General features: G+C 35.6%; 1 protein-coding gene across 1 annotated transcript; it reads left to right on the forward strand.

Moving 5' to 3' along the window:
- Positions 1 to 2594: 2594 nt before the first annotated feature.
- Positions 2595 to 12639, forward strand: MAP3K19 (mitogen-activated protein kinase kinase kinase 19). Its single transcript, XM_026714633.2, has 4 exons — positions 2595 to 4211; positions 4850 to 4990; positions 10000 to 10697; positions 12440 to 12639. Exons 1-4 carry the CDS (start codon positions 2742 to 2744, stop codon positions 12504 to 12506), a joined length of 2376 nt encoding a protein of 791 aa, XP_026570418.2. The 5' UTR covers positions 2595 to 2741; the 3' UTR covers positions 12507 to 12639.
- Positions 12640 to 14976: the final 2337 nt, after the last annotated feature.

A 14976-nucleotide genomic window follows, 5' to 3' on the forward strand; every position in this document is an offset into this window, starting at 1 on the left:
AAAGCCATGCTTTGTCTGTGTCTGTCTCTCTCCCCGTCCACACACACAACACAGAAGCCAGCTACATCTATCTACATATTATCAATCCAGCCCTCATTTGAGTTATCCCATCCAGATCTTGAATGCCAGGGTCATTCACTTTTAACATTTTAAAGAGGATTCTGACTCAAGATGCAATTAAAGCAAAAGTTAACAGAGAATGGAATTAAAGTGGTTAAATAATATTCACCAAAAATACATAAAGATATTAGGACTGAGATTATGCACTATGGTTGTGAAAGCTAAGATCTTGGCAATGTCAGATTAAGTACCGGTATTATTTAAACCTAGACCTTGGAGATCACAGAGTAAACGGCCAAAATTCTGAATGGTAAAACCTAGACAAACAAAAAAGGGAGAAGGCTGCATGTTCAACTCATTCTGTTGAAGTGGTAAGGTGTTGGGTCATATTTTTTCAATTTCAAAAATTGAAACCACAAGCTTGTCAATATTCAATTGGCAAACATGTCTTAACAGATAATTTAAGATATTTTTTTTTTTTTTTTGCAAAGAAAGAATTTCTTTTTATCAACTTTCCAGAAAGCGTTCATCTTCTTCTCATGGTTACCAAATAATAAGTGAGATAATGCATTTTATGTGTGATATATATTCTTAAAATTTTGCTGCAAACCTCAAGCTTGTTAATCTAAGATCTAGATTTCTCATTTGCTTTCCCAGCCCAGCTAAGCCTCTTTGTTCAGTCATTCACTCTGCAAAATACCCAAAAGAGAGTTACCTTGGTGACAGCTTGTAAACTAAACATTCAGAGCCTAACTCTCAATATCAGAAGGATTTGTGCGGAGAGAGGAAGGATCTTCAAAGCTTAGCAACTCTACAATCATGTTTCTTCCTTTCTTGAAAGTTTATATTGGGAGAATCAAATTGAAGGTAAGATAGAATTTCAGTGGAACATCTTTATTTTTCTTCCCCGTAAGTAAAATTCAGCATTGTATATGATGTGATCAAAAAAGCTGCTTTAATATACAGTTTACTATTACTGCAACTGCATTGATCTAAGTACTGTATACTACAGTACATAATTTTAATTCATACATTGTATTTGTGATACAAGTATATGAATTCTACTGAATCCATGTTTATTAGTTTTGTTAATAATACCTAAAACTATATTTGTTGGTGATGTCATAAAGGAAGTAGAATTTGGAATATTTTGATCTCCCTTGCTAGATGAAAATTTGTATTGGACTGCTTCTCAATTAGTAGGATGATTTATAATTAAGAAATGTACTTTCTATTATTTCCATCTATTACTCAAATGTGGGTGTGGTAAATGGCACAAAAGAGCATCTTAAGATGAGTGAGCTTGCTACTGGAATCTTTTTAATAAAATCTCAGCTGACATACCCAATATAAAAGGAATGCCCTATTGTTTGGAAGCCCATTGTGTTCATTCTTTTGTATCTCCATTTGTTATTTATTTTTACCCAGTTTTTATTTATAAATAACTTAAGGGGGACAAACATACCTAATACTATTTCCTCCTTATTTTCCCCTCAACAAGAATCCTGTGAGGTGTGTTGGACTGAGAGTGATTGAATGGCCCCAAATTACCCAACTGGCTCACCTCCCAGAATTCCACTGTCCATGCTTTTTGGAAATGCTACAAATGGTGGTCTTGGCCTCCACAGAATAATTTTGTGTCCTAATAATCCTTTGGATTTTGCGCTCACTTAGCTTTTAAGTGGTTTAAACTAAAACAGTGAATGTGTTACATATACCAGTTTTGTACCTTTTTGTTCCACTAAGCCTGGAATTTTAGCAACAGAATGGGACCTGGCTGATAAGGATGCTTTTATTGTGGATTGTTCTTCTTCCCATTGTAACTTTTAAAAAGTAAACTAAGTGCTTTTTTTATTAAGTATTATATTTAATTCACATAGGAGATTTCTAGGTAAAATATTAATAACAGTTTTATATTATTTTCTGCAACCTACAGAAACTTTTTGACAACCTATCAATGCAATACAACTTCTTCCAGTAAGAAAGAACACTAAAAAGACAATAATGCGAATGATCTTTCACATATTCTGAATTCTCATTCACCATTCAAGAAAAATGACCTTCAGGCAGATGGTCTTTATCACATCCTCAGTAATACATCTGGAAGCTTCTCTGTGCATTTGGGATATTCATATTCATTACTCAGAATAACATTGCATATAGTCTTACTCTATGGCTACTCCATAGCCCAAGAAATTGAATTACAGTTGAAATGCAACTGATCTGAGGTATATCTACCAACTGTACAACCCACAAAATACTAATGATCTCTGAGAATATAGATAATATAAACAATAGTTGTGATTTTGATTGTTCTGATAGTTGTCAGAGCCCAAGTGAAATATTTCCTGAAGCAAAAGAATCAGAATGTTAATCCTTCAAGACAAATATATTTTTAAGTCTAAGTGTGTGGGGGAAAAGATTTAACAAGTATCGCTAAATTAGATTAAGCAAAGCAGAATCATCAGAGGTGAAAACTTCACAACAAAAGTGTAAAGAAGGCTGGATTTGGAAGTGCTGTTGCGAACAAAGCTTACAAAGAACATGCTTTAATGACTTAATATCTTAGTAGGTCTTGAATCATCTGATACCATTGTTTGACCAACAGATGGTTTGAATAGAAAATGTAATTGAATCTGAAGCTGCTGAAAGCAAGATTATGCTTGTCCCAAAGAAAGAACATGCTATCTAACATAAACCAAAGCTTCAATATTTTTGCTCACAAGAAGAGTGGTAGATATAAAGGAAATAGCAATAAATGTCTTTTAAACACTAAACTCTGTGCCAAAATGGCTCAGAAGTTAATAATTTGGGGTAAGAATTCTATTCAGCATCAAAATAAGATAAAAAATCCTATTTCTCATTCTTTAGAATTGCCTCATGAAGAGACTGAGATATCTTCAAAACTTCAGAAAAAAAATCTCCAACAGGAGAAAAAGTGCTTCCAGCATAATGGTCAGAGTTCTACAAAGCAAGTGCTTCCCTGTATTCCCCCAAATTCTGTTAGTTTGAGAAAAACAATCTCTCCATTGCCCGTTGGACAAGCACAATCCCCAGTAGACCATTTGAATCTGAAATACAGTGACATGTTCAAGGAAATACATTCTAACGACAAAGGTCCTGGCATTTATGAAATGTTTGGAACTCCAGTATATTCCCGTAAGCCTGATAGGTGTGGTGAGCATAAGAGTAACAGGAATGTGTGTTCTGCTCCAACTGGATGGCATAATGATACGAAATATAAATCCAACTGTTTCAATGGGAAGAAGAATAGCAGAATAAAACGTCCCCAGAATAAAACATACTCTAAATCTCACAAGAACATCAGTATTAAACCAAAGTTAAAGGAGAAGGAAGTTGCACCAAAAAAGGTTTCCAAGTTAACAGATTACAGTATAGAACAGGGCAAAGATGTGACTGTCCCTTGTGCTGATCTGCAGATTCGGCCAAAAGAAAGCACTGGTTCAATTTGTGAAGATACTGATCAGCAAGCTCAGATTTCCATTGGGTTTCCTGAACTCGCTAAGCAAAATGAAGTATTTCCTAATTCAGGCTTGTCACCAATTGAAGAAGTCTCTTTGGAATATACTTCAGATGATTATGATGATGGAGATGAAGTTTTTCCCATGAAAACATTTGCCACCAATGTTCAGGAGTTACTTTGGCCAGAAGTTAAAGTTCATGCAGAATACGCTCCTTTCTTAAGCTGTGTGCAATATACAAATGAACCAAACAATGCAAACAACAGTAGGACTTCAAGGGATGGACAAAACAAAACAGCTGATTGCCTTGTGGAGCAGGAAGCAAGCCAGATTTTACATTATGAGTATAATCAAAAGCCGTCTACATCCTTTTTTACAGACCAAATAAGCTTGCCTCACCTAAAAAATCTCCAGTTTGAAAATGTCAGTGTAGCAAATATGACAACTTCATGGACTGACTATGTTGCAAACTCAGTCTCTCAGTCATATACAAATATCTTTGGAAATGAAGATTATAAGAAAGTAACAGAAGACACATTCTGTTGCTCAGTCACTGAACTGCTTTCTTTGAATGGGACAGATGGCAACAATTCTAGCTCAATGACCAGAAACATAAATGTGGAGGCACAAAGTGGAGACTGGAGAACAGCAAAAGTTAAAAATAATAAGGTAAGTGAGCACTATTGCATCCTACATTTATAGTATTACAGTTAATTTAATATTTAGGCTTTGCTGTACTTCACTGTCCACATTTTTCTTCTTATTTGTTCTTTCTTTGAGCAAAATGGGCTCTACATTCTCTTAGATCCCTATTTAAAAATATTAAAGCATAAGAATTTGTTTGCTGGATCAAACTAATATTTTTTCTAGTCCAGCAGATAACCTGATCTGATCATACACAAGCAGAAAAATCATGACTCTTTGCTGTCTTCACCATCTGATGTTCATTTTCTTTGTTTAGACTATATTTTTACTTACTTTTGTTTTATTATTTAAAATATATAGCCACTCTGGATGGCTCCCAATCAAATTACTTAATAATTTTTTGACAATGCTAATCCATTGTATATTCATCCTAGAGATATAAAACAATGTGTCTCTGAATAATTATTTTAAATTGAATACTGGCAACTTCAGTCTTAGTCTCAGGGCTGTGATATGACAAGCAGAAATTCTTTCCAATTTTAAATATTGTGGTGTAGAATTTACAACATGTAAACATAACTCTCAAAACAACTGACAAACAATCTGTATTTATTTTCTATTGTTCCTCTAGCTGTATTTTGTTTTTCTGCCATCATTTGCAGAATTCTTGTCCAGATTTCATGGAATATGAGGAAGGAAATCCACTTCTACATGAAATTGCATTTTCAGAGAACAGCTTAATTAACCAAGAGTCTATTTTGTGGACTAAAGGTGAAATCCTTGGAAAAGGAGCATATGGCACAGTAAGTTAATTGAATATGACTGCATTTTGTGTACAGTATTCTAAGTATTTTAATATTTCCTTTTGGACAGAATCTCTCAAAATGGTGCACAAACTTAAAAGACACTGAGATATAAACTTGGAATCAAATTAAGCTTCTGAATATTGTTAAAACAACCGTAGAGAAATATCTCAACCGATTTCTTTATGTAAGACATTCAGTTGATTTTGTCCATCTTCCGTTTGGAATCTGGCCTTTGATTAAATATCCTAGAAATACAAATGTTTACATGCATAGCTTATTAAGGAAGAAAATCTCCACAACTGATTTCAGTGGGGATTGAAATGAACAAAGTACTGTATTTGTTTGCTTGTTCATTTAATTTATATAGCCGCCCATTTCAAACCAGTGATTATAAGGAGATATGGTAGGAGACTTAAGAGTGGGCCATTCCTTGGCAAGACAGGAACAATGTCCCATACTAGTTTCACATTCCAGCTTCTGGGTCTTAATCCCTGGACCCAATCAGAAGACAGACAATTAAAACAGGAAGAAATGAAATACAAACAGCAGCCAAGAGATAACTATAATCTGACAGTATCAGGGTAACAGTGGTGGTATTCTACCTGTTTGGGCGAACCAATAGTAAAAAAAAACCAGCTATTGGTACAGCTGAACCAATATTTCTTCCCCCCCCCAATGATCAGCTGTTCTGACGATTAGTTGTGCTGGGATCCTCCTCGCTGTCTTACCGCTCCGCCCAGGCGGCTTTCTTGAGGCCTAGGAGCCAAAAAACGGAGCACGGGGGCGGGGGGGGGGTGCTGCTGTAAAAAAAGCCACGCCCACCCAGTCACATGCCCACGCCCACCTAGCCACGCCCACAGAACCAGTAGTAAAAATATTTGCATCCCATCCCTGCAGGGTAACCCTGAAATGGGGCTCTTTACACATTCAGAATCCTAGTCCCAGACATATATCCAGGGCTTCAAGACCCTCCAAAAGACCAGAGAAGTCAGGCATCCTAACCTCAGGTGGGAAGGTGTTCCAAAGGGAGGCAATACAGCAGAAAAGGCATATCTCCTGGTTCCTGCCAGCTTGATGGGACCTGGTCTATGCCCATCCTGCCAGACCAGACTGGATGGGTAGAAACAACTGGAAGTTTTTCAGGTTGTTGTTGTTCACTGCCAAATCCAAGGTAATAAAATCTTGTCTCTGTGCAACCTAATTGTGGAGTAACACATAATATGTGCAGGTGTTAGTGTAGCTTGGTTTCAACAATATATATGTGACCATATGTGATACCTCAACTTGATGCCCTGTTTCAAAGGTGAGAAGTTACAAGAGTTGCAAGAGGCTATGACTAAAGTAGAGAGAAGCTAATGATAGTGCTAATGTATCAGCTATCCAGCAGCAGCTTTTCTAGCTAATCTCATCATGGGGTTGGCATTGGACTCTTCCAAGTTATTGGTCCTGGGAGAGAAATTTCAGACACATTGCAAACTGCGGCTTCTTTCAGGGCAGGAACTGCACCTACCACTGCATGGATCCAACTACATGTCACCTCCCAGGAAGCATTGATCAGTCAGAGGGGACATGGATCCAAAACATAGGAGGCAGCATGATGTCACGGCTGTATTTCCTCAGTATTAAAAAGCTCAAACACTTTTCAGTTAACCATGCAGGATTTTACCACAATCACCCCATGAGGACCGAATCACCGTAAATTTCTATCCACACGTGCAACAGGAACATATCCATTGTATAGTCACCTTAGGGATAGAAAGCCAATATCTGAATAAAATATGCACATTTTGCTACTTTTACTGCAAGATGGTCCTTAACAAAAGACTCATGCTCAGCCAAATGCATATTACATGTCCTTCAAGACTTGGGAGATAGGACGAAGTAAGTTAAAGTGGTCCTTTTTCTTTCCAAGTGAGCAGTTATGGTTGGTGATTATGGGAGAAGAGGGACCAGATCTGTAGCATCTGCTATACAGGATGGGGCCTTCTACTCCCTTTTTTTACTTCTCCCCCATGTTTTTTCAAACCCATGTGAAATCCCTGGGAAAGGGATAAGTAATCAGTATGCTGATGATATGGGCCAGATGCGTCACGTGCTGGCCATGTTCACGCCTGCTTTAGCAAAAGGGGAAAAAAAGTCCTGATATGTCACATGACGCCACCCTAACAAGGTGAGTTTGACACTCCTGGCCTATTCCAATGTTAGCCTGGATTGGGTCACACTGTCCTTGACCTTGCAGCTCTATTATTTAAGGGGTTGAATCAATATTGCTGCAATGTTTTTTTCGATTTGGATGTCATATAAATTGTAACTTTCCTTGGGACTTTGATTTGGCAGGATAGAAATGAAATAAATAATAGAATTGTACAATTACATTATAGTATCATAAAATGATTGCATTGGAAGATGCCATTGAGTCTACTTTCTACTAAGGAATAAAAACTACAGCGCTTTTTTAAAATAATTTTTAATTGAGTTTTAACAAAACAAATAAAACATCTTATTTAAGTACAGCATGGTTCTGGGTATCACATTTTCATACAGACACAATTTCATATGCATATTCATCTTATGTATTCAACTTCATATCTTATTACTCTTTTTCCAACTTCTCACTATTTCTCCCTTTACTTCTCTTAATTTTCTTTTATGGTTATCTCATTTTCTTCTTATTGTATTTCTTTTACCTAAATTTCTATATCTTTGTATTCATTGTACTTATACTTTCGTCTGTCTTGTTTACAATTTCATATGTTCTCTTCCAACATTCTTAAGAAGCAAAATTTCCCTTATGATTGCCAATCGAAGTGCAACACCTTTAAAACACATGAAATCTCATTAAACATTGAATTTGTGCATTCTAAAATTATAACATTCAAATTTCTAATATCTATTTTATATCATGTAGATCTTATTATTCAGACTCTGTTGGTACTTCCCCTTGAAAATGTAAAAAGGAAAATTCTAAAAACATAGCAAAAACGATATATATATATATATATATAAACATTAGTAAACAAAATAGTTATTCAAAATCATTCTAGTACTGTATGAACCTTGTAAATCTTTCACATTTCTTTTCAACATTTATCAATCTTTGAGAACAGTTGAAATGTCTCCCTCCCTTCATTATTACTTAACTGTTAATAAGCATATCATTGGATAGTCATACAGTTTTATCTTATAAATTATTTACTATTAATAAGCAAAATAATTATTCAAATTCATTCTAATAACTGGTATAAATTTCTTATAAATCTTTCACATTTCTTTTCAATATTTTATCAATCTTTAGAAACAATTGCAATGTTTCCCTCTCTTCTTTATTATTGCATTAATTATAAATAAACATACCATTACATAATACAGTTTTATCTCATAGATTATTTATTTCATTTCTAACTCATTACAGTATTCTACTGTCACAGCACTATCTTTTGTACCTTTGCAGAATACTCACTTTTAACTTAATTTAGCCATTGTCTCTGTGTTTTCTAGCTGAGCAAATACCTTTAATCCTAATACATTTCCCCTTTTTCTTTATTTCATTTTTTGTCCCCCATAAGTTCTTTCCCTTTCTATCTTTTCCCCCTTTTTCTCATTCCTTTTTTTATACCCTTCTCTCTCTAATTTTCCCTTCTGTAGTTTTTTCTGCTTCTCCTTGCTTTTATACTTCTTTTTCAGCCTTTTTTTTCCTTTTGGCTGTTCCCTTTGATCTCAAACTTTTAACTCCTTTCCCCCGCTTTCCCCTTATTACCACACTTTGCATTATTTGATCATTGAAAATGGCTTCTTCTTTGTCCCGCCCTTCTTCTTGCTCTTGAAGCTTTTCCTTTTGCTTTTCACAGTTCAGGATCTCCATTTCAAAAAATTCAGATACGAAGCCAAAGGATCTTCCTCCCCTTTCTGCATCTTCTTTCTGTTTTTAAAGACTCATCTTCAATTCCTCCAGGAGTGATGGCATTTTAAACACTTTTGAACAACCACCCGATTCACTTTAAGTAAAAACAGAAAAAGAAAGAAAAAACCAGTGCCAAAAACTTTTTTTTAAATCACCAAATGATCCCAGACTGTTCCTTCTTGTTTCTTTCCTTTACTTTTCCTTTGTGTGGGTTACTGTATCTTTTAATAAGGTTTCAGTTACAGTGTATCTTCAGGAGTCTTTTCAAAGTTTCACTGTTAATCCTCTTTATTTTTCCAGGTGGCACTCCCATTATTCCAAGTCCCACCCTTTTGCTTCCACTATTCTCCTTTTTAGGGCTTTAAAATGACCAAGAAAAAATCTTTATTCTCCTTTTGACACTTAGATTTCAGGTTAAGGTTGCCTATTAGTGTCAAAATAGATTAATATAAATTTCTTTGCATACCATTTGTATTTGTCAATATAAAGGTAAAAAAGGGGTTTTTAACCTCCTTTTCTCTCTCCTTCACTGCTTAAAAGTCTTCTTTCAGAAGTATCCCTCTAGGTACTTTTAGATTCAGGGTACCTTTCTTAGATGTTCTCTGTTGTTTAGCCCGGTCTGTCCTGCTTTCCTCTTTGTCTCCCTCCTGCACAATCTTATCCAGTCGGGTTCTTCTTTGAGGTGGCCATTTCTCACCACCGCTGCAATCGCCTTTGGGGAAGGGAGTTTAGACCAGCCAAGGAGGAGAGATGCGGCTCCCCTCCACTCAGCTATCAATCTCCCCACTCTTCACCACCTCTACGGGGTGGCTTCAGCCCCAAATCAAAAGGATCAGGGTGCTCCAGCGGCGAGCACAGATCGAAACCACGATTACAGATTTCGGTTTGTCACTGAAGAGACCCAAACCAGAAGTCCAAAACTACAGCACTTTTGACCAATTTCTATCTAGCACCTCACTATTTAACCAATTCCTTGAACCGCTGTTTGACATTTAGGGAGAGGGGAATTTGGACTTCTAGTGCTGAAGTGATTAAGCAGGATTAAATAATAATGTATACTGTTGTTTATTTGTTCTACTTCAAAATGACTTGCTTTGATATTTAGGTGTACTGTGGACTTACAAGCCAAGGACAATTAATAGCTGTGAAACAAGTAGCACTGAATGCATGTGACCAAGCTGGGACTAAAAAGGAATACCAGAAACTGCAAGAAGAAGTTGAAATTTTGAAAAACCTAACACATGTCAACATTGTAGGATATCTGGGAACAAGTTTAGAAGATAACATTGTAAGCATCTTCATGGAGTTTGTTCCTGGTGGTTCCATTTCCAATATTATTCATCGCTTTGGGCCACTATCAGAAATGATATTTTGTAAATATACAAAGCAGATTGTACAAGGAGTTGCATATTTACACGGAAACTCTGTGGTTCACAGAGATATTAAAGGAAACAATGTTATGCTTATGCCTAATGGCATAATTAAACTCATAGACTTTGGATGTGCAAAGCGCTTAGCCTGCGGGAGTCTGACTAATGCACATAGTGAACCACTGAAATCTGTGCATGGCACTCCGTATTGGATGGCACCAGAAGTGATAAATGAATCTGGCTATGGAAGGAAATCAGATATCTGGAGCATTGGCTGCACTGTTTTTGAGATGGCCACGGGAAAACCACCATTGGCTACTATGAATAAATTAGCAGCCATGTTTTACATAGCTGTTCACAAACGACTTATGCCTTCCCTACCCAAACATTGCTCAGATGAAGCTGTTGATTTTGTACAACTGTGCTTAACAAGGTAAGTGATTCAACACCTAAAATTAAACAGTTTTATTCGCATTAAAACAATTAACACGATCAGATTTATTGAGTTTGAGCTCCTTAAAAAGAATGGTTTAGACTTTGCAGTAAAATCACAATTAAACTTGCGGTAACATGTCCAATTTTTGTGACCTTTCCAGTCAGGTTTGAAGATAAGCCTCTTCTATACAGCGTGGGCTCATATATCCTTCACTTGTATGTCATTTGTCTTCTGTAAAAGCCACTAAGGTACTTCAAGCACCTGTCAGGTAGTTAGTTCAAATCTTTTTATAGGGAGGAATATGCCATTATTTTAATATATGGGGATCCTTGGCCAGACATTACTGAGCTGCAATTCCCTATGTTCCATCCTCTTGGACATGCTGCCTAGAATTGTTGCAGGTTATAATTCAGTGACAGTTGAAAAGATGTAGATCCCCCACCCAATTCTATGTAAATAATTATCTCCTTCCCTCTCTGTACAAGCATACTTAATACTCCTGCCTCCCATTCCCCCACCCCTCTGCCCAACAAATGCGTTTGTGAGAGAGGCCCCAAGTCACCCAGTCAACTTTCATGCTCAAGGCACATCTAGAAATTGCTGTCTTCTGGTTTCTAGTGCAGCACCTTCACTGCTATATAAAATTGATTTTCCAAAACCTAGCTTTTCCTCCAGCATTGCAAATGGATTTCCTTTGAAAAATCAGAAATTTTCCCTTCTCTCTAATCCTTTTTGGGTCCATAGATTGATCCAGAAAACTCCTAAAATTTCTAGAGATGTGAGAGCTTCAGGAATCAAAGGAACATCTCCTTGCCATAAATTACCTTTTAGCAGAAAACAACCATATGGGCACAATGGTTAGAATGTAGTATTGCAGGCTGATTCTGCCCACAGCTTGAAGTTCGATCCTGACCAACTCAAGGTTGACTCAGCCTTCCATTCTTCCTGAAGACCCAGATTGTTGGCAATATGCGGATTCTGTAAACCACCTAGCACTGTAAAACATCATTAAGTGGTATTATAAGTCTAAGTGCTATTGCTACTTTCCATTTAAGACTAGACAAACCTGTCTACCTGCCTATCTTGTGAGAGCAATTGTTTTGAAAGCAGATTACAGTAAGACTGGTAACTAATCCAATAAGAAGGTCCACTCCTGTGGAACCTTTGAAGATGGCCTTAAGTTTTGTCTAGCATTACGCAGGAAGAGATGAGCCTTCCAATACCAGAATGACAAATTGTAAAGGATTTGAAACATTTTTCTTACAAACATATTAATTTCCAAACTGTTTCCAATGGTAACCTCAGCTATAGACAATTGATGTCAATATCACATACAAATTCATCTGATACATAGCCATCTGAAAAGAAAATAAGGGAACACCTGTAATATGAAAATTTTCATTATCCTTTAAATAACCACCAGGAACCAGGGTTGCTGGGCAGTAGAAAACATTCGGTCATAACTGAATAAGTTATTTGTTTTTACAGATGGCCATATGGCATTAAATTTAAAGATTCTTAGCTACATACAGAACTTGGAGCAATGTGAATACTTTGGCATATTTTTTCAGTGTGTAACACTATTTTTTTGGCTTTGAATAGATAAAACATTAATGTACCGTGCTCTAAGAATCAGATGTCCTTTTGGAGAAATTATTAAACAGGTAGAAAATCATGAGTAACATGGTTTGTACCAAAAGTTTTATTCTCTTACTGTTGTTTTTTAACACTTCATGCAGGGACCAACATGAGCGGCCTACTGCCCTAGAATTGTTGCAGCACCCTTTCATAATAAGAAACTCATGAAACCTGACAATGCTTCTATCAAGCAATATATAAACTAATTTGTGTGGAAAAATGTCTTCTAAATTGAACTGTTGGTATAAAACTTGTAAAAGTTGCTGAAATAGTAAATCTTTACCTTTTCTGAACAAACTTCTTAGCATACGCTTTAGCGTGTTTATGTGTGTGCATGTAAATCAGTTCAAAACATTAGCCCTATCAGGCTTTTTTTTACTCAAACAATTCACATTCCTGCCTTTCCTCTCCAGTGGAGTCACTTAGAGTGGATAAGCTTTTGAAGCAAATTGTAACCCTAAGCTACAAGTAAAATTTTTTATAGTCCTGGACAAAAAGTATTTTCAAACTCTAGATTCTGGCATAAAATGAAGAGTCCAGTGTAAGTTACCAGCACACAAAGTATTCCTAATCTCAAATTTCAGTTCTTAACAGTACTTTCAAAACTTACTGTATTACATGTAAATGTGGGAATGTGAAAGCACAATCCAGTGAAAATGTCCTGAGATGTAAATACCTTTATATTAACCATTGGATCACACTTATAGTGCATATTTGTATATGTTAAGCAATATTACAGATAGATAAGACTTGTTACTCATGTCTATATTTTCCATAGACAGTTTCAACGAAGTTCAAAAACTATTTGAAAAATTACTTAAAGCTGTGTGTGTATATGTATATGTATGTGTATACATAATTCACTCATAGCTAAGCCCATGTATGTGTATATGTATATATATGTACACACACAAACATAGCTAAGCCCATATATTAATAAACCAACCTTCAAATTTTTAACCAATTTTTATTTACAGGTGATACCATTAAAAAGTGTCACCGGCAAATAAGATATGCATTTTTCATGGTATTTTGATTAAAATAATTAGAAGTTGTTTGGCTATGGATAGACTTATATGTAACTATACACTATAAATATTTACTGATAAACTGAAACTGATTAATTTGGGTGCATTTGGGAGCCTAAAACACTTGGTTTATTTATACAGTATAATTTAAAATGGAATTTACTGGAATTTAGTGATATTAAGAATTGTTTTTAATACACACTATGCTGAAAAAATGCCCATTCTTCTACCTGCTTGCAAATGGAAGAATTTTCTTCACTATCTTTAGCTCCTTTTTGATGTAACTTGATTTCCTTTGTAAACTTTTGCATGAGTCATCCTATCCTGCAGGTGTCTTGTCATCCATTTAACTCAGATTTACATCACTGTCAGCACTAATATATATTTATGTTCATAGCAGTTGCTCTACCTTGCTTTTGCTGCTCTATAAAACATTTCTACACTGTTTTCAGCAAGCGTAGCTTTACAAGGAAATCTTTATAAATTGCAATAATCTGGGAACTAAGAACTTAGTAAAAATTCTTATCTGCAGATTTGGCATCCTTCCTATATTGCTTCCTATGTGGAAAAACAGTAATTGAGAAGCATGTTTATACAGAATAAGAAATTGAACTTTTAATTTTAATTAGCTTATTTGTACTAAATATACCCTTATCTAGAAGTAAATTACCAGTTGGCTGCCTTCCATCTTTCATACTTGAAACTAGCAGTAAATTTATGCTTTTTAAAAATATGTATTTGGAGTCTTGCAGTTTTTGTATGTGAAAGATTTAAAATACTTTCCAAAATCATATATGCCAGTTGCTCAGAATCCTTTTAATGGATAGGAAATTTGAAATCTTTTATTAAAGTTGCATGCTTATGGAATTGACCAGATCATAGCAACTAATTGGAAAAGAAATGAAGTTTATTCTGAAGTAATTATTTTAAGCCGAGTATTGTTAAGTCCACTTTATAAATTTCTTACACATCTTTGATTTACAACTATTAGTTTAGAAAACATTTGAAGTGACAGTGGCACTGGAAAAAGTGACTGATGGGTCCTTGCAGTCACATGACCACAATTTGTGCACTTGTCAATTAGCATGTATTTAGAATGGTTATAATATCCCAAGATCAGGCAATTATCTTTTGCAACCTTCCCAGCCATCTTCTGACAAGCAAAGTCAATCTGGGATGCTGAATTTACTTAACGACTGCATGGTTCATTTAACAACTGTAAGTTTTAATTGTGGCAAAAAAGCTTGTAAAATCAGACATGACATTCTTAATTCCTTCACATAATGATGGATGTGCCAGTTTCAATTCTGGTTGTAACTTGAAGTCTGCCTATAATTTATTCAAGTTTAGATATGAGCCACCTCAAAAAGAAAAGGCCATATTTAAATGCAAGAATTAAAGCCATGCAGGTATGAGTTATTCAAAGCTCAGCACAGTAGCCTTGTCAAAATTAATTAAATAGATAGAAATGTGATACTTTCAGGGTTGGGCTTTATAGGGCTATCACTTTGATGACTATGACAAGGTCTGCTGTGGTTCATTGCAATTATAGTCAAAATCAACTTATCTATACTCCCTATGATTGAGCTTCACAATTATGCTTTTTTTCC

Source organism: Pseudonaja textilis, chromosome 1, assembly GCF_049901715.1.
Source record: "Pseudonaja textilis isolate UNSWEBS1 chromosome 1, rPseTex1.2, whole genome shotgun sequence".
NCBI lineage: Eukaryota > Metazoa > Chordata > Lepidosauria > Squamata > Elapidae > Pseudonaja > Pseudonaja textilis.

Excerpts from the sequence above, each read along its gene's own strand:
- MAP3K19 (XM_026714633.2), top strand. The coding sequence starts at position 2,742 with ATGCTATCTAACATAAACCAAAGCTTCAATATTTTTGCTCACAAGAAG. Across the intron at positions 4,212-4,849 it reads CAAAAGTTAAAAATAATAAG|AATTCTTGTCCAGATTTCAT; the intron begins GTAAGTGAGCAC and ends CATCATTTGCAG. Across the intron at positions 10,698-12,439 it reads GTACAACTGTGCTTAACAAG|GGACCAACATGAGCGGCCTA; the intron begins GTAAGTGATTCA and ends CACTTCATGCAG.